General features: G+C 42.0%; 1 protein-coding gene across 5 annotated transcripts in view; it reads right to left on the bottom strand.

Moving 5' to 3' along the window:
- PPP1R9A (protein phosphatase 1 regulatory subunit 9A) overlaps positions 1-6976 on the bottom strand; it is a 132426-nt gene extending 125450 nt beyond the window's left edge. For 4 of the 5 annotated variants that reach the window (XM_058818332.1, XM_058818347.1, XM_058818356.1 and 1 more), the window contains exons 1-2: positions 6433-6561; positions 3658-5329 (exon numbers count right to left, since the gene is read on the bottom strand). In XM_058818332.1, the coding sequence (XP_058674315.1) occupies positions 3658-5109 (1452 nt within the window). In that variant the 5' untranslated portion in view covers positions 5110-5329; positions 6433-6561. Of the gene's footprint in view, positions 1-3657; positions 5330-6432; positions 6562-6806 lie in introns of those variants that run through there. The other variant, XM_058818340.1, reaches the window with a different exon arrangement.
- Positions 6977-26488: the final 19512 nt, after the last annotated feature.

Genomic DNA, 26488 nt, shown 5'->3' with positions numbered 1-26488 from the left:
CATTGATTCGAGTCTTCCTCTTGATAGTGAGTTTCTCAATAAATCAGTCATTTTCCTGTTTGGGAGACAAGCAGAATTCAGTCTTTATCAGTCTGGTAAGATTTTATTTATTTATCCTTCTACCTATATTTCATTGCTTCTCATAGTCCTCAGCATTACCCTTAAAGCAACAAAAAAGTCTCTTACATGTCTGCCTGAAGAAATCACATAGAAAAATAGTCCAAAGACGTTTACCTAAACCTGCTGAGATCTTCAAGTAACAACTTTATGGCAATAACTACCCACTGATTCGATAGTTCACACATTCAAATGCCAACTTTGTTAATTATTTCAGAATTCTCCTGTAGGAGGAGAGTGATGGTACAATACTGAAATCAACGCTAAACATCCAGAGTTTGGGTTGGACTTTGCACACCACTATCTAGCAAAATAGTCAAGTACAAATTGCATCATTTTCATACAGACAAATCAGTTTCCAACAGTTCAGAAAACACTCCTATATTGCTTTTTATTTTCCTCTCTTGCAATCATGACATGCATGAGAGGATGTTCAGCTAAGTATTAATGAAACCAGTCATGCCCACTAAAACAAAAAATTGTGTAGAACAGAAAAATCCCTGAACAGTTGCTGCCTATTCAGTCAGATGCAACATCCCAGTGTAACAGATGGGGCACAGGGAGTGACAGGGTAAGTTCATCTGCTGGCACCGTGCGAGGGGACAGAACACAAGTCTCTCTTGCCGCCTGCACTGCTCTGCACTGATAGCTGGGCTGCTCAGAAAGCTCCTGCCACAGCCAGCTCCAGCCCCCCAGCAGCGTGTCCCAGGAGGAGTGCAGGAGCCCAGGGACCCAGGAGCCACAAGGACCCTCCAGGGGCTTCTCCAGCTGCCCCTCCTGGGTCCCTGCCCGCGGCGGCATGGCCGGGCAGTGATCTCATGGCCCTGGCAGTGACCTGAGGTCCCTGGCAGAGACCTGAGGGCCCTGGCAGTGACCTGGGGGCCCTGGCAGAGACCTGGTGGCCCTGGCAAAGACCTGAGGGCCCTGGCACTGACCTGAGGGCCCTGGCACTGACCTGGGGGCCCTGGCACTGACCTGGGGACCCTGGCAGCGACCTGAGGGCCCTGGCACTGACCTGGGGACCCTGGCACTGACCTGGGGGCCCTGGCACTGACCTGGGGACCCTGGCAGAGACCTGGGGGCCCTGGCACTGACCTGAGGGCCCTGGCAGTGACCTGAGGGCCCTGGCACTGACCTGGTGGCCCTGGCAGAGACCTGAGGGCCCTGGCAGAGACCTGGGGACCCTGGCAGAGACCTGGGGACCCTGGCAGAGACCTGGTGGCCCTGGCAGCGACCTGAGGACTCTGGCCGTGACCTGAGGGCCTTGGCAGTGACCTGGTGGCCCTGACAGAGACCTGGTGGCCCTGGCAGTGACCTGGGGGCCCTGGCAGTGACCTGGGGGCCCTGGCAGAGACCTGGGGGCCCTGGCAGCCTGCCCTGGCCTACACTGCTTCACTCTGCTGAGGGAATCACACAGAGAAGGGAGCACTGCTCCAGAGGCAGCTTTTAATTTTCCACAACTTTAGCTGCAGTTCTTCCTGCTAGGGCCAGCCTTCCACATGGTCTCACTTCTGCTTCCCCACATGATGAACAGATTGCAGGCACTGGAGGCACCAGGACAAAAAGCAGGGGATCTCCCAAACCCTCCTACAGTGTTGTCTCCCAGCACAGCTTTTATTCTTTTTTCTTCCTATCTACAATAAAGATGTCAGAATAATTAAAGCAGTGATTTGTTTACTTTGGATAAGCTTTTAAAGAGTGCTTTATGCTTAAACCCATGACAAATGTGCTTTTTTAATTATTTACAAAAATTACTTCTAGAGCATTTTCCTGATGGACTATTATTATTACTGTACAATGTGTAATCTGAAATAAACATAGCATGAAAAACTTAAAAAGAAAAAGAACAAATAATTGAGAAAATACTCTTAGAGCACTTGGCATGACAGCATGATTCAAACAGCAATACACTGAAGTAAAAATGTCACTATTAGCTCTTTCAGAAACAGCAGAAAAGTCTGACCATCTCAAGGATAAAATCACTTTCTGGATTTTCATCTGTTGGAACCATAATAAACAACTAGCAGATCTTTCAGAAGAGAGAACATCATCTTGTCTGTTAGTACACCTTGTCTATTAGCTTGAGCCGGAAAGCAGTGGAGGAGACAACTTCCTTTGTAATCAAGGTTTTCCCCACTGCACCTCCCTCCAAGAGTTCAAGAAAACCTGGTACTTTAATTATGGGAACAATCAAGAAGGAACAAAAATACTTAGAATTTTTGTTCACAATGCAAGCCTGAATAGAACACTAACAAACTAAAATTATTTAAAAAATCCATATCTTGCCTTGGAATATTTTCTTTCTTTCAGTGTAAAAATCCTCTTTTCAAACCATGAAGCAAGACAGTTCTTTGTACTCCACCCCATGATAAACAGATATGAAAATCTGGGTGCTTTATTCAGATGAAAACTTCATATCACAATACACATCCCACTCTACTTTAAACCATAGGCAGTGTGAATGCAGATTTTGTAAATCACATTATTTTGAGTTTAACACTGGCACTTCTGTTCATTGACTTAGTAATTTTCATTGCTAAAATCACAGAAGGAAAACAGTCAACTTCAATTACACATTTTTAATTTTAAAATTCTTACATTTCAAGTACTCCATGATATATTTCTGCTTCAAGAAGCCACTTCTGCAATAATTGCTACGGTTTTGAATTGTCCATTACAGACATGTGGCATCTCCAGCCAGGGTCAAACCCTCACACACACGCACTAAAACCAACTTGGAAGTAAAATACTTTTATGTTTAACCCTGAGACTCAGCAGTGAAAAGCTGGTACAACAAAACTTAACAAGCCATTAACTAGTTATTCCTTCTCGAACTGAAAAGCACTGGAAACAACATTCTTAGTGGTAATTTGAGGTACTTAAAAACAAACCATAACAGCTCTGCAAAAAGCACAACCTTCACTAGATATTTCAGTCAATTGATTTCACCCTTCTGTAGCACTAAGATATACAGTACTCTCTTTATAGATATATAAGTGCTTTAAAAGTTTTAAATAAATAAGAGTGCTACTACAAAAGATGATACTAACTGAGATGTGCAATATTAACAGTCCTCTGCTACAGGATCACACTGTACTTCAGGACAGGTACTTTAAGAATCTGCTGAAAGCTGAGGAAAAGCCTTTCAATCTCAAGAAGCAGTGACTTCAAATGAAATCAAACAAGCAGCTTAAAAGTCACCAAATACCCACACTGACATTTCATAATGGTTACAGTGCAGTCATAGAAGTCAAAATATGCATGGCAAAATTCTTGAACTTCACAAGCCCAGCTGTCATGCTCAAATTCTGCTGGTTTAGTCAGCCATCAGAAAATCTAGGAAATGAGACGAGCTCATCAGAGCTCACCAGCCTTACTTCATTTAAGATTATGTTCACTGACTGCAATAAAGACATGTATCAAAAGATCCTCTGAAATCTTTCCGAAGCCAAGATCAAATGCCAAAATCTCCTTCAAATAAAGCTGCATTTGAAAACAAACCAAACTGCAAAAAAAAAAAAGGAACATAAGAAACTGTACCTTAATTGGAGCCCGGCTAAACTGTATTTTTCTGTTGGCTGGGATTTCATCTTCATCTGGCAATCCATTAATTTCAGAATATTCCATATCAGGTTCATAACAGTTATTTTCATCACTGTCATCCAGATCATCCTGTTCTGTACCTGTCTCTCCCCAGTCAGAATTATACCTGGATCGTACCCGATACACATTGTAGTCAGAATGCATGTACACATGGGAACTCTGAAAATTATTCACATCTTCATGCCCATCTTTTTCACTTTCCTCATCATAATGGGACTCAGTAGCATCTGTGGCAAAATCACCACCTGCAGCTACATTTCTTGTTAACTCTGCAGCTTCAAGCCGATCAAAGGTATCTTCTGTGTGTTCTGACTGTTCCTTCTGTTGCACCAAAACTCCTGTCTCTGTTGTTGACTTACTCCTAGCACAGCTGTCCACAGATCTGTCGCTGTCAAGCACACCAACCAAATCCTGTTGACCTGTTGCAGAACTCTCAACAGAATCAGCACTTGCCTCTGTGCTCTTTTTTATTTCTTCAGTTGTTTTTGAACCTGCCGAAGTGCCTGTGGACACTTTCTGTCTCGGTGTGGAAGAAGTGTTAGTCTGCTGAGAGTTCTCAACAGACATCACACCTGTACTCTGTTTGGCTGGGGTAGACCACGTGCTGGCCTCTTTCAAAGGACTGAAACCCTCAAGGTTTGCAACTGGAGAGGAGATATTTGTGACAGTAGATGAGAGGTTTAGTGGATAGTGACCAGTTACAGAGTACTCTTCGTTGTTTTCTGACTTTTCTGCATTTACGCTGTGTGAGTCAGTGTTTTCAAAAACTGCACTGAGCTGACTCACAGTTGGAGAGACAGTCTCTGTCCTTGGGCTAAGACTGTCCAGTGAATCCATGCTGCCTCTGTTATACTTAGAGCTGCACCACTCATCTGGAAGTTCATTAGAAATGATTTTCTCTTTCTTTGGGGAATAGCGATTTGAATGTCCTGTTTCATGAGCATTTCGCTCAAACATCTTCCGAGTTTCAGTAAACTTGGAATAGGAAGGACCATCATGGATAGTGTCAAATCTACTTATCCTTTCAGACACGGACGATTCCAACTTTACGATTGAACCATCTGCTTTTTCTACAAATTCTTTGGGCCTAATTCGTCTTTGAGGTGATGGAGGGCCACCCTTTCCCCTGGTTTTAGGGGCAACTCCAGCACTTTCAGTGGGCTCCATGCCCATCTGCATAAATAAGTTCTTGATCCTATTGACATTTGAGCCATATTTCCTTCCCCTGCTCTGTGAGGCCTCTCCTTCCTCTTTCGTTTTTTGGTCTCCATCGGATTTCGGTTTGTCAAAGGTGCTTTTCAGCGCCTGGAACTCAGTCCTATAAGCATTTCTGTGAGGAGAGGCACTTCGGAGGGTGGATCTTTCTCCCGAAGACTCTGTTTTCATCATGTTTACTTCAGGAGTGTGAAACCTGCTTGCATAGTTTCTGTGGTACCGCTCTCAGTAGTTTGCCACAGCAGATTCTGCTTGAGGAGTGTTTTTCCTCAGAGGCCACTGCCCTTCAGCAGGACCATACTTGACAGATCTGGAGGCAAATGTCTTAATGCACACGGTCAATTTTGACAAAGCAGCACGATTGAGGACTCTCAAGAACAAGGGCTGATTTAACCTGCAATAGAAAGGAGGGTTTTCTGAAACCATGTCAGGTTCTTTAAGTCTGTCACAATTTCCATTTACCATTTTCTGATATGTTTACAAAAAACTAGCAAAAAAAATACAAACCAACACCGCACAGACATGTGAAAACTTGCCATTACCAACTTTTTCAAATTGACTGTTGCATAATTTATAATCTATAACATCATAGTGAGAGAACAAATAATCACAGCTTTCCATTCACAAGTATAGTATCATGGCACAAATATGCACGCAAAGGAAAGGCAATGTGACACGAAATATGAGGCACTGCAAGACAATCCTTGCTCGCTCAGAGAAACATAATGGTAGAAACATGATCAAAGATAATTTGCTTAGAAAGGCAAATTAAACATCAGCTCGAGGGAATACAAAAACTGCACCCAAAGTTAACAGCTGACAGGGTAATGGAAGTGAAATCCCGTTAGAGAAAGTTACCCCTCGTCACGGGCAGAGGTTTTATCGCCTGGAACCCCGGAGGTACCAACGCGGAGATGCGGAAACGGAGCCGGGGGCTGGACCGCTCGCACGGCGCGGCCCCAGGGTCTCATCCCCGGCTCCCGCAGCCCAGCGAAGGGCACCCCGGGGGTCTCCCGAGCCAATCCCCTCTCCTTTCCCCTCCGTTCCTGCTCTCCAGCCCTCGCCCTGCCGCGCTGCCGCCGCCGAGGCGGGGACGCCTCACTCTGGCCGCGGCACACACACGGTGCCGGTACCGGGAGCCCGCGGCCGCCGCACCGAGAGCGACGCGCCCGTCCCCGCGCACCTCCCGCTCCGCTCCCGCCGATCGCCACGGGCGACAGGAAAGGCCACACGGCAGAGACCCTCGGCGAGCCGTGCAGCCCTCGCAGGACGCAATAAACTCAACCCGAGAGGGCAGCGCTGGAGCCCCGCGGCGGCTCCTCCTCGGGCGGTCGTGCCGCCCCGGCGGGCCGGAGCCGCGGGGCCTCGGGCAGCAGCACCTTGCGGCGGGGCAGTGTCCGGGCAGAGCCCGCCGCCCCCGCGAAACAAAAGCCCGGTGCCAGCGCCGTTCCCCGCGCTGCCCCGTACCCGTGCCGCCGAGCGCGCACGCCGCCTTACCCAGCCGACAGCCGCGACGGACTCCCCCGACCGCCCGGCTCAGCGCTGCCCCCGCGCCTCCTCTGCGCAGAGCGGCCGCTGCCGCCGCCCGCCTGACAGGAGGCAGCAGCCACCGCGTCGCCTCAACGCCATTGCAGGCAGCGGCGGCGGCGGCGGCAGCGGGGGCACGGACACGGCTCCGCGCGCACACCCGCGGCGGCGGCGCGGGGGAGGATGAGGCGCCGTGGCCGCCGCGGCCGCGCTCCCGCCGCCGCCCGCCCCTCCGCCGCCGCGCCCCCGCCGCGCCCCCGCCGCCGGACGCGCCCCGAGCCGCCGCCGCCGCCCGCCGCGGGGCCGCCCGCCGCCGCCGCCGCCCGCGGTGACAGGTGCCTCACCTCCTCGGCGAGCCGCAGTGGTTCGCTCCGCCGGCGGGGCGGGGGAGGCGGCCAGCCCGCTGCAGTCCGGCCCCGGGCGGTGACTGCCGAGAGGCGGAGGACGGGCCCGGCCGCGGCCACGCCGCCGGCGCCGAGTCCCGGTGCCTGCCTCCGGCCCGGTTTATCCCCTTCTTCTCTGCCCTGGAACGCTCGTTTCCAGCCTGACCCCCGCGGACCGGGCCCGCCCGGCACCCGCCCGTGTCGGAGGAGGCAGCGTGGCCGCCCCCGCGCGGGAGGGGCAGCGTCCCGGGTCCCGGGAAAGCCCCCGCGCCTTCCCGCTGCAGGAAGCCCGCGGGGCGCGGGGCGCACGGAGAGCTCCCTGCAGATCAGGAGCCGCCGTGCTCCTTCCCCCGCTGTTCACCCGCTCACCCAGGCTGCCCGAGCGAGGAGCGTGCTGCTGACAAACCCCGGAGAAATGCTCTCAGCTCCGTGGGCATGGCTTGTTCTGGCAGCTGCTGACAGGGACGAGGATCATCTTTAGAGCGCAACCACAAAGCCTTTGTTGTTTGTTAGCTAGGCGAGTTCACCACAAAGATGTTTTGGCTTTATAAAGATAGTAAGAAAACTTAATTGCAGAACATGGAATCTCTAGGTAATTTGTAAAATGGGCAATCCGGGAAGGTAATGACTGTTAATCACATAGCAACTCCTAAGCAAAGTTCATGGAAGTAACTGCATAAATATCCAAAAATGGCCTGGGGATGTACAATGCAAAGTCTGAAAACTAATTATTATGTGTACAGAAGCAAGACAGTGGTGACTGGAAATAAAAAAAATGAGGCATATAAATCCACAAACTTAATTCATTAGTTTTGCATTGGTACCATACTACTGAAGCATTCACAGGTGTCAATCTCTAGCTATTTTGTACCATGGGGATGCAGCACATGACTGTTTGCCTCAATAAAGTTTAAATAACCAGCATGAATATTGACAGGCAAACAACAAAACGTATAGATTGGAAACAGCATTTTGATAAATATATATGCCAGAGGCCAGGAACAGAAGCGAGGGCGTTTCAGAATTTTCCCCACTGCTGGCAGGAGCCTGTCCTGGCGCACTGCACCGCCCCGGCTCAGGCTCATGGAGCCTCGGGAGGAGCTGGGGGATTCTGGATGTCCTGCAGGCTCTGAGCAAGGCTGTGCCAAAGCACCCAACACAGCAGGGAGAAAAGGAGATAGATGAAATATGTAATGCACCAAGAAGATACAGGCAGCCCCTGAGCTTCCAAAGCAGTCACAAAAAGCTCCCCTTACAAGACCATGTTCCAAAGCAGAAGAATGAAGGAATTACTTTTTTGCAGCTGCTTGCAATAAGAAGTTCCACAGGTGATTCACTGCACAAGGACTGAAAATATTGCAACTAGGCAAGACATCACCTATTAAATTCTAAAAATCAGGTATTACAACAAATCTGAGGCCCAGCCTTGTTGCAGTCCTGGATCCAACCACAAACCAGCACAGCTTCTCTCAGTGTATTTCTATTGGTATGACTTTGTAGACATGAAGCTGTAGAAACACCTAGAGAGCCTCTTGACTTTTGGATATAAAAACATGTTAACAGAACTTCAGGTGTTATTGAAGAAGAATAGAGACACAAGGCAGAAATTTAAACATTTTATTTCCTTTGTGATTTTTGCTAAGGATGTAGGGTTGTTGAAGACTTTAGCATGTACCAGATATATATGTTTAGAGTTTTATAATTCCCACACACCACCAAAAATAGAGACACAAGCAAACATTAAAAAAATCAATTAAACAGTTCAGACAATCTTAAAGAGACTAATTCACATCTAATTATATAGAGATAACTAGAAAAATATCCACTACCTTAACTGCATAAGTGAAGTCTTTTAAATTCATTTTCTAACAAAAGTTGTGCAAACAAGATGGTCACTTCGTACCCATGTGAAATTCATACACATGAAATAATATGCCCAAGGGAATAGTTGTATTCCTTCATGGCAGAATAGTGCAAAGTACCTCTATATTATACTTTAGTAGAAAGTAAGGAAATAAGACATCTCACTGATGCTTATAGAAGCAATGCACATTAAATCTCAAGTTTTCCACAATGAGAGATAATATATTACATTTATGTTTTCCTTAAATGTAGAAAACATAAATGTGCAGCTTTGAAACAGAATCTAATGCCAAATTATTTTAAGTAATGTCATGTTCCTTCAATATCACCTCAGGTTCATTACAGCCAAAATGTGCAGAAACTACTGGAAATTTTGGCTGCTTTATCAGAGACAGTTGGGACCCTATTTAGATGTTCAGCTTTGGTCACTGACATCTAAGTTATTCAAACTTACAATATAATCACTTAAAAAAATTCAATCTACGTCCTTATTCACAGAGTGTTCACGTGACGCATCATCATCATCATCATCATCATCATCATCATCATTATTATTATTATTATTATTATTATTATTATTATTATTATTATTATTATGTCTAGAATAATGAATTGTATTTAATTTCAATTGTTATGTTGCCTTTTAAGACAATCTCTTCATTTATTACTATAGCCATATATCTAACTATAAATATCAGAATTGTGTGTCCTTGCACATTTTCAGTACTTTTGAGATAATCCATTTGACTAGAAAGTATTTTTAGGCTTTGCTAAAGTATGATTGATATTTCTGTTAATTCCTGAGCAATATTAAAATGCTGCACAGCATGCTTTAGAGAAGATAAGAGACCAAGGGCCTCCTTACTATGTTAGTATAAAATCAGAGTAATTTCACTGGAGTTATAGAATTACTCCATTTCCCAACCAATGGGAATTTAAAATCTGTTAAGTTTAGTATTTACATGCAATAAAGTGTGACAATCATTTTACTTGCAATGCAGTAACAACTCCATTCAAATGATTCTGAATTCTCACATCTGGCAGGGAGAGACCTGAGTTGTTTAACCTTATTGGCATGAGTTTAAATTATACCAAGTATCTTTTAAAACCAGTTTTGATGCAGTCCCACAATACTGAAAAGAGTTGGTTTTCTGTTTACTCTATATGTGTGAATTTTTACTTGCTACATTTATTTTGGATGTCACTGATGTGTTGCTTCAAGTCACTTCTCTACTTTTAAGCCACTCAACTTTTTTTGTGATTGTGATTTATTTGCACAGCAGAACAGCAATGCAGATTTTTCCACATGGCTCAGGCAAAAGAAATAAGTCATTCCATCATTTGTCTCCTGTCAGTGTCTTTCAAGTCTTACAAGATAATGTCTGTCTGTTCACGCAGAAATGGAAACTATTTATTTCATCTGATCTTTGGCCAAGAAATCCTCTCTGCTATCCTGCCAAACCATTTTTTTCCTTATACATATATATCACAACATAAACAGAATTGAGTTCTATTTTTTCACAGTTCCCATGAATTCATATTATGTAATCCAGCGTAAAGAAAAATATCTGGTCTGAACCCAAGACTTACATTTTGGCAGATAAGATACATTCAAGTCAGGGTTCCCCATAACTAGAGTGGCAGAGATTAAAATATACAACAAAGAGCTACAATAAAAGGTTGATAACCTGTAGTTTCAAACATGAGCAATCTGTGATTGCCATAATTGTAATTGTTTTATATAGGAAGCCATTAATAGTTAAAAATGGGAGCTCATTAATATCAGTGATTTGGCAGCTTCAGAAGATTGTGCTGTTTTTACATAGAACATGTCAAACTACTTGAAAGATCAAGAATAGCATCAAAAAAAAAAGAACTTTGTCCTGAAAGATCTGAAGAAAATCTGCTAATGATAACAAAACTGCGTATTCTAGCAGTTTATCAGAAAGGCAAATATTAGCATATGAAGGCCTAAACTAAGACTAGCAAAGCCTTTTCTCAGTTACTCTGAGGAGACTTTCACATCCATTCTTAAACATTCTGCTTTTAAATTATTTAAGAAATGCACATCTATGGCAAGAATAAAATCAAATTTTCAAGAAGGCAAAACATGAATTATACACTGTGTACAACTGCTTACTTTGAAATGGTAGTTGTGCCTTCATTAAAAGCTAGAAATCTTAAGAATGGTCAAAAAAGCTGTGTTTCACACAGCTTTCCCTCATGAGTCCTCAATATTGAGCTCTGCATATTCACCGCAACACAGACAACTATTAGTTACCAGCCTAACTAGATGGCAGCTAGTTGCAGAGAAAACATGATTTCATGGAAAAGACAAAATGTTTCACCCGCTAGGATTTTTAAGAATCAGTCCTGGCAAAATTCAATTTATATTAAACTATTAGGCAAGAAAACTGTTAGGAAGCATCAAATGAAACAGATTAGTTGACAAAGTGAGTAAGATCCTCCAAGGTGAGTAATACCTGTCTCATACCTTGATTCACCGGGTCTCATATGTAGATACATGGTATAGAAAACTCTCCTTTCCAACATCATTGGGAAAGATTCAGACTTGGAAATGTGACTAATTCAACTATTTCAAACCAGAAAAGCAGAAATAAGAGATAGTTGAGAGCCTCACCATAATTCAATAATTCTCTTATTATATAAATTATATTTCCATAAATATAATATATAAATTATAATTATATATATATATATAAACTATAATTCAATAATTTCTCTTCGTGGAAGTATTTTCTTATTGTAGCAATAATTTTCTATTGAAAAGGCAGTTTTCTTTATTCTAGATTCTAGTCTGAACCTAGAATACAGAAAATAATGGGGTTTGGCAGTCTGTGCAAAAGTATTATCTTAGAATATTTCTTATCCATTGTAAGATACACAGTAGAGTAAGATAGTAGAGAGTAAGTAGTAAGTAAGTAGAGAGTAAGATAGGAGGGAGAAATATACTTGGTGATCAGAGCTTATGAGTGTACTTGACACTGTCAGTAAATAATACAGAAGCAAATCTGATCACTGAGTTCAGGAGTCACTGCCTTGGCAAATCAGGTAACATTGTGGGCCATCAAGAAGAGAAGACAGCAAGTTCAGTTTTCCAACTCACTGCTCAAATTCAGTGACACTTTGGAGCCTGTACTGACATTCTAGAGAGAGCAGAAGATGTCTTCTTGGAGAGAAAAACACAGCCCAGAGTTCACAAAGTACAGCACACCACTGCTGCTTTGCAGCGTGCAATCTATTGCCAAGTTGGAAAAATTTGTCTGGGTTGCTCCACCCTGAAGTTGATGCTTATGCCTCTATTTGAGCTCACATTTTAGTAGTCTGTGTTCCACACCCTCTTCGTAACATGAACATAGGCTTGTTAAAATGGCATTAGTGTAATTTGTTTCTTCTTTTTCCTTTACAAAAATCTAGTAATTTAAAGAAATAGAAATGATAAAACAGCTGTTTATCTCAAAACAGCTGTCACTTGTAGAATGTAACCCCAAATAGTGTTTCCCATGCCTTGGTTATCTGTCATGTACTTTGATTCTCTTCTCCCTTACCTTACAGGTAGTACCTTGCTAACACACCATCAAGTGAAAGTTGTCTTTTAAAGCTAGATTTGGTAGTCAATTTAATTTAGTGCATAAAAGCATTAAATACTTGATTATTGTGTTCTGTTCAGATAATGAACACAGGCCAGCCAAAAATATTCCATTATTTTGGAAAAGCTGTGTTCTTTGCCAAAGCGTAGAAACAATATCACAGTGCTGCAGTCACTGTAGAAGTAGAGGTTACATTAGTTCTGTGCTAACACTAAAGCACTGGAGTAGGAGAAAGAGAAATCAAGAAGGGATCACACTATTGAAAAGAAAAATGAGAACACTGCCATCAGGTTGAAACACAAAACATAGGAATTAATGAATCAAAGTCTAGAAATTTGACTACACCATGTTTAAGAAAGGAAGGGAAACTCCCATTAATCAGTATAGGATTATAGAGGGAAAGGATTACATAAACATTTGCATGAAACAGAACAAGCAATTGCACGATGGAGAAGAGAAAAGCTTTACAAGGGTCTGGGCCACTGCCCAGGACAAAACCACCCAGCAATAGCTGCTATAAGGGAGCCAGTTTTGCACCGGCAGAGCCATCAAGCCGCGAAGGTAACAGAAAAGCAAGCCCAGGAGCCCAGGTGCTGACAGCAGGTCAGACCCCGAACTTTGGGGATGTTTTACAGCGGGTCAGACCCCGAACTTTGGGGATGTTATACAGAAACCCGAGGTTTCCACACCTGAGCCCAAACGCGGCGCTGACCAGCGGCTCTTTGGCGCCCCCCGTCGGCTGGAAGGGACGGTGCCACCCCCGGCACAGCGCGGCCCGAGCCGCCTGGACACGCCAAGGGGGAAAAATGCGGGTTAAAAAGGTGGGAAAAGTGCTGGGTTTCTCTATTGCTCTGCAGGGTTATGTTCCGTTAGCTGCTCTGCAAGTGCATTATGCATCTTTAGACAAGGGAAGCCTCTTGTCATTTCACTGTCAAGTCAATGGCTGAATCCACACAAGACAGCTGGAAAATGAAAGCTTCCACTTTTTGGAAGCTCCACTTCCTATCCTTGGAGAAAAGGGCTGCATTCTGGAAAGCTGTGTTAGATTAGGAATGCTCTGATGCAAAGCATATTGCTGGCAAGAGCAAAGTAGATGCACGCTCTCTTAGAAGGGGAGCAGCCCCTGGGAAGCTGTAACCTGTATTGGCAAGTGTTTGCGTGGTGGGTTTCGGTAATGGAACCTGGTCACCAGGAGGAAAAGGTTCTGTTGAAACCAGAGGCAAACAGAATTCTTGCCACCAAGGCAGGGTATATTTACATACAACCTGCCCATCCATTTTCACTAAACAAATAATGTCTGATTTGGTCATTTGTATCTTAACTGTGAAATGACAAAGGTACCTAAGAGCTCTGGGATGCATCTGTTGAATGGCACTTGGGCCTGAGGGATTATTCCCGTGCCCCCTTTTAAGGGTGGGTGTTTTCATTTATTCGGGTGTAGAATCATGCACACTTTAGCAGAATAACAAGATCACTTAGTAAATAAGCTGATAGAAGGGTTTGGACATAAATATTTTTATGTGCTGGTGTCTGAACAGCAAAAGCAAGTACTGCAAGCAAGACGCCTCATAGCTCAGTAGAAGCAAGCATCCCAAAATCAAGAGTCTACAACAAGTGAATGGGAGGGGATGCAGAATCAAGAAGAAATAGGATTAATTCAATTTATGGAAAATTCTGTGCAGTGAGGTCATGTTACTAGTTTTTCCTCTGTGTTATGTGGCATCACTCTACATAACACACTTCATACAAATGCCCAACCTCTCTTCTAAGCACTTTCTTGTCATCTAAGAAAAATGGCAGTAAAGAAGGGGTGGGGGGGAGGACTGAACTGAAGGGTGAATGAAGGGAAGCAAGATTACAGAGGTCTAAACTAGTTTAGACCTACTACTCAGCAGTCTGCATTAGGTTCACATGATGCAGTGTGAAATAAAAATCACATTTACGATTAGATGGTAAGGAAGGAGAGGCAGAAGGGAAATACAGGTGAGTACAAAACTGCCAACAACCTGTCTGATCTGAAAGGGAAGTCATAAAGAGTGCATGAAGACCAAAAGTACTTGACCCTTATTTATTTATTTGGGATGTAGTGGAATTTTCAGATAGGGAATAAAATGACAGAAACAAAAGAGAAGTTAGCTGCATGTGCCCACACCTCTATATAGGCAACTTTGAGGGCTCCACCAGTGCCTTGACTGTGATGCCTATCAGGCATGAAATCACTGGCTTTAGTTCATATAGGTTGTATGGCAGAGACACCATCTAACCAGTCCCAAACAATCCCAGCTGTAGGTGAACAGTTTTGCTTTATAATTCAGTAACTCCAGCTTGTCCTGTAATTGGAACAGGAAAAGAATTTTTTTAAAAAAGGAAGGAAGCAGCTCAGGCAGAGGAACAAGGGAGTGATTAGCTTGCATGGCAGTGCTCCTCCCAGACTGTGCAGAGGACTCGCTAGGAACCAAGAAACAACAGGCAAGCAACTGGGCTGGGAGAGGGGGAGGACAAGAGAACATTTTCCAAGTACATCATCCTGTACTTGAGAACTTATTCAATTAGCTTTGCACAACTGCTCTACAAAAGCATATACAGGCAGTGAAGAGACTGATGTCATTAGAAAAAGAAATTCTTTCATTATTTCAGTGCAAGGAAAGAAAGAAAGTGGATATTTAATATAGTATGAGGTAGTAGTAACTCATGGTGCTACTACTGGTTATACTCAGTGCCATTCAGAGAAGGAAAAAGAACACAGTGCACCAAATTTTCCGAAACAGCTGAGAGAGTGGGAGTTTAATAAATCCCAAATTCACTAACACTACAGTTCGCCCATGCATGGTGTTCTCAGCAGTTTAAGTGCTTTGGGGAGGCCATCTGAAGCTATACATAGATGCATGCCTGCAAATGGGTCCCACATTACTATTTCACTATCTTTCTAAAAAATAAGAGAATGCTAGGCATAAGTTTAAGTACAATCATTTTTCACTTCCCACAATTACAAAGCTGCCAAGTCTGTGCCAGATGCTTGAAGATTTGTGGTTTGCTGGAGGGAGTCTGCACCTAGTAAGTGAATTTGAGATTTTGCTATTTTTTGTTTTCATTGCTCTTCATCCTCTCTGGACAGCAGATGGTGGCATTATCATGAATGGATCATTTGTTAAGAGGAAACTTCTTATGACTTCTCAATATAAAAATCATCTAAGTGTCAGAACACAGGACACACTAGTGTATTACCTGTTTTAAGTTTAAAAGGACAACTGAAACAACTAACCAGAAAAAAAAGTGGAAAAAATTCTTTTCCACTGCAAAGAGAAAACACTAATAAAATTCTGCCACCTTAACTACTTCAAATTTATATTGTATCAAGACACCAAATCCTGTTTTGTTTAATCAGGGTGAAGAATCTTAAATCATCAAATTATGTTACAACTTTCTTGAATTCATTATGTTTAAAAATTAGAGGCCACTCAGTAACACTGTGAATCACTAAAGAGAATGGCAAATATCCTTCTGAGTATACTGAAGTATCCTGATTACTAGAAAATGAAATGTCTGCAAATCTCCCAAACTGCTGAAAGCACTGGCTAGTTTGATAGTTAAGTTTAGGACTTTGAACCTGAACTGTAAAGGTAGAAATATGGACAACACATGCATAAGTCTAAAATACTTATTTTTAGGCAGGCCTTCTGATTGTTGTCCAGAGCATGTCCTATTACTCTTAAATGCCCCAAAGACTTCTTTTTTACATTTTTAACAGATTTGCTGAAGCTTGCATTCAGTACTGCTATAATAGTGAGTTCAATAAATAGTCAGCAGAACTACATGTTGGCAAAAGAACAAAAATTGGGAAATATATTGAACACTGTGGGGGGCAAGGCAAAAGAAGGAAAAGATACTTTAGGGGAATATAAATGTATATATTGTCATTTAGACCTTTCTTGTAGTATGCTGAGTAAAATTGGGATGCAGTAGTGATACAAAAGGGCAAGTAAAAAAGGACAATTATCTCAAGTTACTAAAGAAAAAATAAAATACTCTATTATGATCAAAAGACAGGCTGGACAAGTCACTTTAGGACCTCAGTGCAACTAATCAGCTCCCCTCAATCCCTTAATTTTTATGGGCCTTTTCATACCGATAAGTTTTAGAAAAATTGTCTGTACTATTTTCTCCATTTATACATTTTATCCCTTTTTGCCCTTGTGGTCTGAAGTCTAGCAAACAATGCCAGCAGGAAGTTCAAGGATTCAGAATCTCAGAGCTGAGGCCTTTATTTTTTACTGCCTTCTTTCACTGAAGGCTTTGCTCTATCAAAATATCTAATTGCAAGCAATGACTTCTGCTACATTGCTCTTTGAGAAAATCAGCCTCCTGCCCACTTCTGTTCTTTCTCCTTCCTTGTCAGACTGTACATCTACATCTTGGTAGATGTAAACCATCTGATTCAGCACTGATGGAAATCACTGACCATGTAGCCTTGTATAACATTTTGCCTTTTCTCTTTCATTTGTAGTGAGCTTGAAAAGCATAAATTTGAAATTAAATATGCAACCATCTGCAATTAATAGCATTACTAAGATACACAGTATTTCTCAGACTAAAACTCCCTGTAATACTTTGTACCACAGAATATGTGATTAACCATGATACTTACCAGCTGTGCTTGTAGTCAGACTGCAATGCCAGAAATCTTGAGTCTGATCATGCCTTCCATTTCAGCAATAACTCAATAACAAGAGCCTCGTGGATGCAATATCAAAAAGAAAATTAAGAACTTCTAGCTGGTGAAATGAGAAAGCTTGCTAGGACATAAGTCAGTAGGGCTACGACCCTCGGGCCACATAGGTGGGGAAGTTCAAGAAATTTTTTTCTAGGAATGAATCATAAATTTTTCACTAACTGATTCATCTGTAACACAAGAAATTTTAAAGAGGAGGCATACAGAGCAGTGTGTGTTTTTCATGGAAGGCTCAAAATTGGAGAAGAAATATAGATGCTTCAGAAGAGAACTTTATTTTTTTTAATTAGCATGCTAATCTTGGGCATGATTATGACAATGTTTACTTAACCTTTTGCCTTTTGAGGGCTGAGTATAACTCATCACAAACCAGACTGTTTTTAAAGAGAAATTGTTGCAGGCTATACTGCCTTAAAATGTTCTAATTGCAGCAATTCATGTTAATTAGAAAGTTGTTCATGTCTCATGAAGTAGCACTTGTTCTGTGTTGCTTTTTGAGAAGGGAGTTCTTCTGTTTATTTATTTCTTGTACTTTATGTAGGTGTAATTGATTACGTAATTTCAAATATGTACAGAATTACATGTATAAGATAGTGTGAGGTAGTATTTCCTAAAAAAAGCAAAAAGCAGAAGTCTTAAATATTGAGCTATGCCATAATCATTTCTATGTACATTTTGAAAGTTGATTGTGTATATTTAACCAATACCAGGCAGTAGAAAATTGTTGTGATGATGCTTATTTTTATGTTCTTATTTCATTGTTTAGCCAAGCCTGTACAAATTCAATGAAGTCCAGATCAAAATTCTAAGAGTTACTTTTTAAACTCTTTTCAAACTTACTGAATTAAAAAGTTATAGACTAAAATCAGGAGTTCTGCTGGGGGGTTCTGGCCATGTAGATCACTACAGTATACTGAACCCCCACCATCAATAACAAAACAGACTACATAACCTTCTTCACAGCAGGTAGATGTAAACACTCTCCTTTTCCCCTGTTTCTTAGCTGAGTCAATCACAGTCCATAATAAACACATAGGGGAAAGACAACTACTAAGCCCTTCCTGTGGCATAATCCTATCCCACAACACAAGCTGTGGTCTGTTCTCTACATGGTTACAGAGCGGAGAGCAGCATGCAAAAGGTTTCAGCACCTCCCACGTTAGAATGCCATGTTTAGATACAGAAAACAAGGAGAAGGCCAACTCCATCCCCCTTGACTACAGAGTCTGTAGCTTTGCTTGCCCAAACAAGACAGAGCAGAGCTCCCAGTATTGTTCTCTTTACCCATGCACACAGGCAAGGGTTAAGTACATAGGTACATAGGGCCACTGAGGGAGGGTAAGCAAGCAGAGCATTGTTCCCCCAAGCCAGTTTTGAGAGGTCAGGAAGGCCTGAAACATAGTGCTGCAAGTCTCCCAAAATACTGCCCTAAATTCAGTCTTTTGAGAGCTTGCATTGACCCTGGTGATTGACCCTGGCTGGATACCAGCTGCCCCCAAAGCCACTCTATCCCTCCCCTCCTCAGCTGGACAGAGGAGAGACAAAATAACAAAAGGCATGTGGGTTGGAATAAGGGCAGGGAGAGATCACTCAGCAGTCACAGTCACGGGCAAAACAGATTCAACTCGGCGAAATAAGTTTAATTTATTACCAATCTAATCAAAGTAGGATAATGAAAAATAAAAAAAGAAGTCTTAGAAGACCTTCCCTCACCCCTCCCTTCTTCCTGGGTTCAGCTTGACTCCTGAATTATCTACGTCCTCCCCCCTCAGCACAGTGGGACAGGGGATGGGGTTTGTGGTCAGTTAATCACACATTGTCTCTGACACTTCTTCCTCCTCTGGGAAAGGACTCCTGACATCCTTTTCCAGCTCCAGAGTGCACCCCTTCCACAGGGTGCAGTCACTCAGGAACAGCCTGCTCCAGTCTGGATCCCCCATGGGACTTCCCTGCTAGCAAAACTGCTCCAGTGTGGGCTCCTCTCTCCTTGGGGGCCACAGGTCCTGCCAGGAGCCTGCACCGGCATGGGCTGCCCACAAAGTCAGAGCCTCCTTTGGCCATCCAGCTGCTCTGGCATGGGGTCCCCCACAGTCTGCAGGGGGATCTCTGCTCCACTGTGGATCTCCATGGGCTGCACCATGGGCTGTAGGGGAATGAATCTCTGCTGCAGTGCCTGACACACCTCCTCCCCCTCCTTCTTCCCTGGCCTTGCTGTCAGCAGGGATTTTTCTCTCACACATTCTCACTCCTGTCTTATCTGCCTGCAATTGCTTCCACCAATAATTTTTACCCCCTTCTTAACTGTGTTATCCTGGAGGCTCTACCACCACAAGTGATGGGCTCAGCCTTGGCCAGTGGTGAGTCCATCCTGGATCCAGCTGGCATTAGTTCTGTCAAATACAGGAGAAGCTTCTATCAGCTTCACATTGAAGTCACAATTGTAGCCCTCTGCTACCAAAAACTTGCCATGCAAAGCAAATACATTGTGGGAAAGTTTTGCCTCTTGAAAAGAGCACAGTGTAAATCCCTGTCAGATTGCTGTGTACGTCACAGTCATGTTACCAAGGACAAAAACATAACCCTGCTTATTAGAGTAGATCCTCTTTTAGCCTAAGTCAGCATTGCTTGAGTCACACTGCAACAGCCTAACTCGTGTATCACCAGGTTCTTGTGAGCCTAACTCCTCTGCTACAAAAACTGAACAGAAGACAGCCTTTAGTTTCAGTGAAATCAGGAACAGATCAGTCCTGGGGAAGGTTATGTTTCCAACATACTGAATTATAGCTGTTTTTTGGGTGCTGCTTTTACTTGGTCCTGACCAAATTCCTTGCCAGTTGCTCTAGGATCTTCTGATCGAGCAGCCCCTTCTTTTGTTTAACTCAAGAAGTGGTATGGAAAAGGGAATACCTGATATTATTTCAGACACAAACAGTATGATGCTTATGTAGTAAAAATAATCCTAGGCTATGTCATACACGTTGTAAAGCTGCCTAAGAAAGGAAAAAGAAATGTAGCAGTTCAAGCAGTAGATGGATCTAATGATAAATGGATTGCAATTCTTGAGCTGTAATTCTTGATTCTTCTCTTCTACTTTTACAATTGTAGAAGAGATTGTAAAAGTAGAAGATTTTTTACAATTGTAAAAGTAGAAGAGAAGCTATTTTGACATGTAGCATACTCTTTTTGTTTCTTACTTAACCTTACTTACACTTTTAGATTTTCCTTTCATAAATTTAACAACTTGCAGAAAAAGATACATCTTGTTTGGAGGACTACTTAATGGTCATTAAGTTACTTCTTGCCAAATTATCAAATAATTGCCTCAAAGGTTTCTGTAAAGTAAAATACATTCAACATACATAATTGGAAGAGACAACATAAAATATACATTGCATCTTTTAAATAAACAAAATATTTTTGGTTTACACAAGACTACATAAATAAGGAACAAAGACTTTGCTGGCAGAAATTTCTCACTCTGTCACTAAAATAATTCTGCTTTCATGCTTCTGCCCTTCCCTGGGAATCAGATTTTTCTTTCTTTTTTAATTTAAAATTACTACCGTTATCCTTGCAGATAAAAACTTACCCCAGCACATTGATGTTAGACATGAATGTCACAGTAACAAGCTTCTTTTAAACGACTCTTGTGACATTCTGAACAGTGCTTTTTCCAACCTAACATACATTTTAAAAGTGCCTTCAAGCTTTTCATCTCATAATGCAGTTCAAATAGTAAAACACAATAAAATGTAGATCACTGATGATCAAGCATAATATCAGAGAATAAGCACACAGTGGACAGATTTTTAGTGATTCTAAAGTATTTGATGCTTGTATTTCTACAATAAAAGCTTACTTACCAAGAAAACTTTCATTTTTTCCTTGGATGTGTAAGAAAAACAATGTAGATCTGACGGTTTTGCCTTCTGCTGGAATTCTACACTTTACAACAGAGTGAATTATCCCTTAGCGTTGTTCTACCAAGATTCTCAACAATGAAAAGAGCTATATCATGAACCCTTGCTTGTACCATATCAAACTTCGATTAATTCCAACAGTGATGCCTACCTTATGCAGTTTGAGGAGAGTATGGCTCTACTTTTCACAGTCAGGACTACACAAGTCCTTCTGTAACCTCTAGAAATGTAGGCTCTCCTGGGAGGGGAGATCCCTGTTGCTTCACTGAAAGCTTTCCTAAAGCACCTACATTTTTATAATAATAGAGGGAACTGAATGAGTTCAATATAAAGAAGACCACAGCATATAACCATAGCTACAGGAGAAACTCACAGTAAATTTGATGAGGTTTCAAAGCAATTTAGCTAGCAGCACACTAATCTGCGCAAAGCATTCATTTCAGTGAGTGTGACAGCAAAATTTACAAAAAAATGAGTGTCTCACACAGGTCCGTAGATTTGGCTGATTACGATAAATTAACTTAAAGCTTGATTTTAAGAACAATTTTCTCACGAAGACAAGCCCACTTTCTTGGAACATTGCCCACATTTATCATACTTGGACATTTTGTTCAGAGCAGACATAACATTTTTGATAATATACCGTATGTAGGATAAAGCCACAGTAGTTTGTCATGGATGGGCTGATCCTCGCCCACTTGAGTTAGACAGGTTTTGGAGGACTTGTGAGAACAACAGAGAGCTGCTCTCATGATTAATAGGCACACAGTGTTGTTCCATCTCCCAGGAAACAGTGCTGTTGGATTGGGGCATGCTGTGATGAAATGGCACTTGTGTCAGCCCTGTCCTTTGTTCCACTGTCTCCTATCAGATGTTTGGGAGCTGCCACCATTTCTGCTGTGAATGTGATGAATATCATCACATTCTTCCTCACCACACTACCCAGACCTTCAGAATAAGCAGCAGCCCTGATGCCTTTTTCTCCAGAAGAACAAGTGATTGAAATTTGTGATTCATCAGTGGTAATAGTCTTCTCTAGTTTCTCCTCTAATAATCATCTTGCCTACTGTCTGTGGCCAGCAGCTAGGGATCCAGCTCAGAGAACAGTAGGGAACAGTGTTAAGCAGCCTACCAATACTATCTTTGTTGGCCTGTTACACACCTCATCCACAAAACCCCTGTTTTACAGACTGTAGGAAAGAGAAGGAGCAGTCTCTTTCCCAGCCTAACTTCAATTAGCTCACCTGGTCACAGGAATAAAGAATTTTTGTGATGTTCTTCTCTCCTCAAAGTTGAGGCAGGCATTGAACTGGGTAGACACAAGCAGTAAGAAGTGAATGAACTCTTCTAGGCATTAAAAGCATGAAATAATCTTTATTTGTGTTTACCTTTGATCACCAGAGCTGTACAGGGCAGTATTTAACATGAAGACATTATAAAACCTGCAGTAGGAAATCTGACATTAGAATTCAAGGAGAAATTGAACACTACTTTGCACATTTAAACTGCACAGCTCTTGCTTGCAGAGTCTCTCTGTGCATGGCTAAGGGGGCCAAAATAAAGTGACCCAAAGACAGAGCATAACTGTGCTTCATCTGCCACCCCATCCTCCTCCTGTATTCTTCAATATTACCAGTAGTATACCTGGGGTTTTATCTCAGAAGCCCACCAAAATACATCTTTATTGTAAAAAATAATTGTCATGGTTTTTTTATTAATGCAAACATCTTGTTTTATCTTAGCTTCATGCAGAGCTAAGAAAAAATATTTTAGAATTTGAGTCCTCATTTTTCAATGCAGTAACTGCCATCAGTGTTTCCAACACAGTAATTACTGGTAAGAGACAGAAATGGAATTTCTTGATTTAATCGCTGGGTTAGATCATTAATCACATCTATACCTGATATATTACACAATACAAAAATAACAATTTTCTCCCTCAGGTTCTATTATTTCAACTAATTGCAAAAGAGAAAAAAAAAACCTTCTAGGCACTCTGATGATAATCTATGTGCACTTTTCCTTTTTCTCTCTTTATGTTTGTGAAATGGAGATCAAAATAATTACACAAAGGCCTATATTAAATACTCAAACCCAAAACCACTGGAAAAACAAATGATGGTAAAGAATATAAAAATTAGTTTAAGATAAAGTACATTTTTTAAAAACATACCTTGACATTTACTCTCCTATAATTCAAGCTTAAATTAGGCTATATTAAAACTGTGCTTATTGGCCAAATTTAATTCTCTGTAAGGAAACACTTCTGGTCTTTTCTGTGCATCACCAATTTTAGAGAACTGCAACTTGGCTGCAAGATTTGTGGAACCTACTTTCTTCTCCTTTTGGAGGTCATCTTTCATAACAATATCACAGATCTAAAAGGGGGCAGACATTTCTCTATCTTTTTCCATATTTTTTTCTCACAGGAATGAAATGCAGTGTTCCCTTCTCAGTATTTCAGGAAAATAATCTCAATGATTATAACTGTGGCAGCCAAATAATGGCCAGTTTAGCAGAGCATCTCACTAGACTCCAGAGTGACTTTATTCATTACCTCACATCACTCTTGAGGGACTCTTCTCCTTCCCATGAAATTGCAATAAACAGCCCCCATTGTAGCTAATACTCAGGCATGGTAAGAGAACACTCAACATTGCAAAAACCAGCACAGCTCAGTTCTGGAGACAGATCAATGTCAGCTCCTGGAAAGCCTTCCCCAGGGATGCTTTCTGCAGCATCATTCAACAGCCTCTAAAATTCTGCATTCATGATGTGACTGTATCTCTGCCACATATATAATTAACTCACTTTCTCATGACCACTGCAGAGAGTTTCCCTTTCTATCATTCAGGAGTCTGCAAGCAGAATACAAGGAATACAATCCTGCAAGGAAAACATAGTGATTTTCCCTTTTAATACAGCAAGAATGAACCCTTCAGGTATACAAAGCAGACTTTTTTCCCCCCTCATTCAAAACATAAGCTCTAGTGCCTTCCATTAAACAGTGGAGAAGTAAATCTTTGCCCACTGGTAAAAAGGGAGATTATTATTTGACTGTTTCAAGACTCATCAGTTCTCACTCTCTGGTTCCCATGGAAACTATCCCCAGTGAAGTTTGAGAGGGGCTTTGTATGCAGCAGAAATAACAATAATTATGGAGAGAATTAGGCTTCTGAAGGGGAAAATCTTAAGTAATTTTCAATTTTTGTCCAGACCTTAGACAGCAAATCATCCACTAGTTTCACTTTTGCCAAATAATAAAGTATTAATGAGTATTTTGCCATGTTGATTTTTAGTTCATGAGGTTTCTTAGGGAAAAAACATACTGGAATAAAGAAGTATATTTTATCTGAACAGAGACCAATGTGATCAGCATAAAATAAAGAGTACACTGTTGGGCTGAAATTAGTCCAAAAATGTTTTCTGAGAGAAGCTCTAGCTAAATTTATGGATAAATTTCTGTTGTGAGAGTTGTATCTACCATCTCCCTTGAAACAGTGATGCTGTTTCACTGTACCTCTACTATAAATTAATTTGATGGAGCAAGAAGTAAACTGGCCCCGCATCTTCAATAGAAAAACACAGAGGTAAAATGCTACAGTAAAAAGAAATGGGAGGAAAAAAAGGTTTGACTTAAATACAAAATTTATAAGATGAATGAAAGCAGTAGATTCAATAATGACAATATTTCCTAAAAAACTGTATCCTTATAATTTAATCTAATTATGTTCTGTAGAAAGAAGTTACACAGATTTAAAACAAGATGGATATTAGAAAGAAGTTGTAATGATGAGCAATATCATAGAGACATGACTATCAGATAAAGTATTACAGAAATTATGATTAGTAACTATTATAAATATTTTTTTTAAGCTATGGAAATAGAATAGGCAAAGAGACAGGAAAAGGAGGAAGGACACTAACATGGGACCCTACTCAGTTAAGACTATATTCAACAGATAATTGAAACATCTATATAGTTGTATAGCAATTCCAAAACCATAAACCAGGCATCTACAAGTGCCTACTCCAAAGGGCATCTCTCACTTAAACCTGAAGTTTTCTAAAAAATTTGCTTCTGTACAAGCTGAAAATGAAACATCTTGGCAGTTGTATCACTTGCCTACTCCAACTGAAGACCCAAAAATCCCTGGCCCCTAAGGAGCCAATACCTGCACTCCCAACACAGCTACCCTACAGCTGGAGCTCAGAGTACTTCACAAAATGAACAGGTAAACATTTTCATTTAAAACACAGCCAGAGAGGACAAAAATGTTGCAAGTGTTTATTTTCATCCAGTGTCCTGCTGGTTAGAGCACTCGCTGGAAGAAAACATGAGACACCTGGGTTAAAGGCCTCTGCAGCATGAGGAGGTTCCTCTCACCTCCTTTCTTCTGCCTTAAGAACATGCTTGAATGGAGGGTAGACACAGCAGAGAGGGAGGGGAGCAGAAGACATGAAAGAATACATGTTCACCACTGAGTAGTTTGGGCTATCACCTGAATAACAAAAATACAGACTGGACCCCTTGGACTTGTTTTGGAGTTGGGTTTAAAATGCACAAACAAGTCTGGAAGGAGGGACTCTGCTCCCCTCCCTGCCAGGAGAGCCAAGTCACGAGTCATCCTCCTCCAGGCCCCAGGACTCCCAGCTTACTCACACAGCCCTGCAGCACAGCTCCCTCCCTAGCTCCAGCCTCCCAGGCAGCCTGCTAGCTTGGGCATTCCCCCAGGATCTGGGAGATGCAACTTCAACACGCCCAAGTGAGCAGTAACCCTTCTCAGTCAATGCTTATGCCACTGGTTCCTGTATGAGGGGGGTAAGGAAGAGGGAAACCACCATGGGTTTGGTGGGGGTTTGTGTGTTGGTTTGGTTTTTTCTTTTAAATAAAAGACGTAGAAGGATAAAGTAAATGTACCAAAGCTCAGAGCTTGCATGCACTGGCAGGAGAGGCAGTGTGCCAAAGGAAGGAGGTGCCACAGAGAGTGAAATGCCAAAGCTGCAGAAGGAGGTGGAGGCCCTGAAACATCCCTGCTCTTGCTAATTGGCTCAGAGCAGCTTCCTGCTGAGAATGCTGGTGCTTTCTGATCACTCTTCCCCATATGCAACATCCATCACCCCAGCTGTTTAACAGAGGTAATTAGGGGGCCAAACACCTGGAAATTATGCACAGGAGCCTGCTATTTCTTCCCTTTGAAGGCTAGATGAAATTCTAGTCCCTACAAACCACTGTTTTCCCTTTGTTAAAAATAGATAAAAACAAGCTTTATATTCCACTGGGTTGGCAAGGATAAATGTAGTGAACGTTGAGGTTCTCAGGCATTCAGTAATGAGAGTTGTAGCACAGAATAAACCTTGTAGAAATAAGATCCCTGTCTGAAATCTTACCTATGCAAGCAATAAACACAACAAAGAAGAGTAATATTAATGTGATACAAAACTATTGGAATACTGAGTTGGTTAAAGTAGAATGATCAACCAACATTGTGGGAGGAAAATAGCCTTGTAGGCAATGCT

The sequence above is a fragment of the Ammospiza caudacuta genome, chromosome 1, assembly GCF_027887145.1.
Source record: "Ammospiza caudacuta isolate bAmmCau1 chromosome 1, bAmmCau1.pri, whole genome shotgun sequence".
In the NCBI taxonomy this organism is placed as follows: Eukaryota; Metazoa; Chordata; class Aves; order Passeriformes; family Passerellidae; genus Ammospiza; species Ammospiza caudacuta.
The sequence above is the reverse complement of the archived record's forward strand: the minus strand, read 5'-3'. Positions and strand labels throughout refer to the sequence as shown.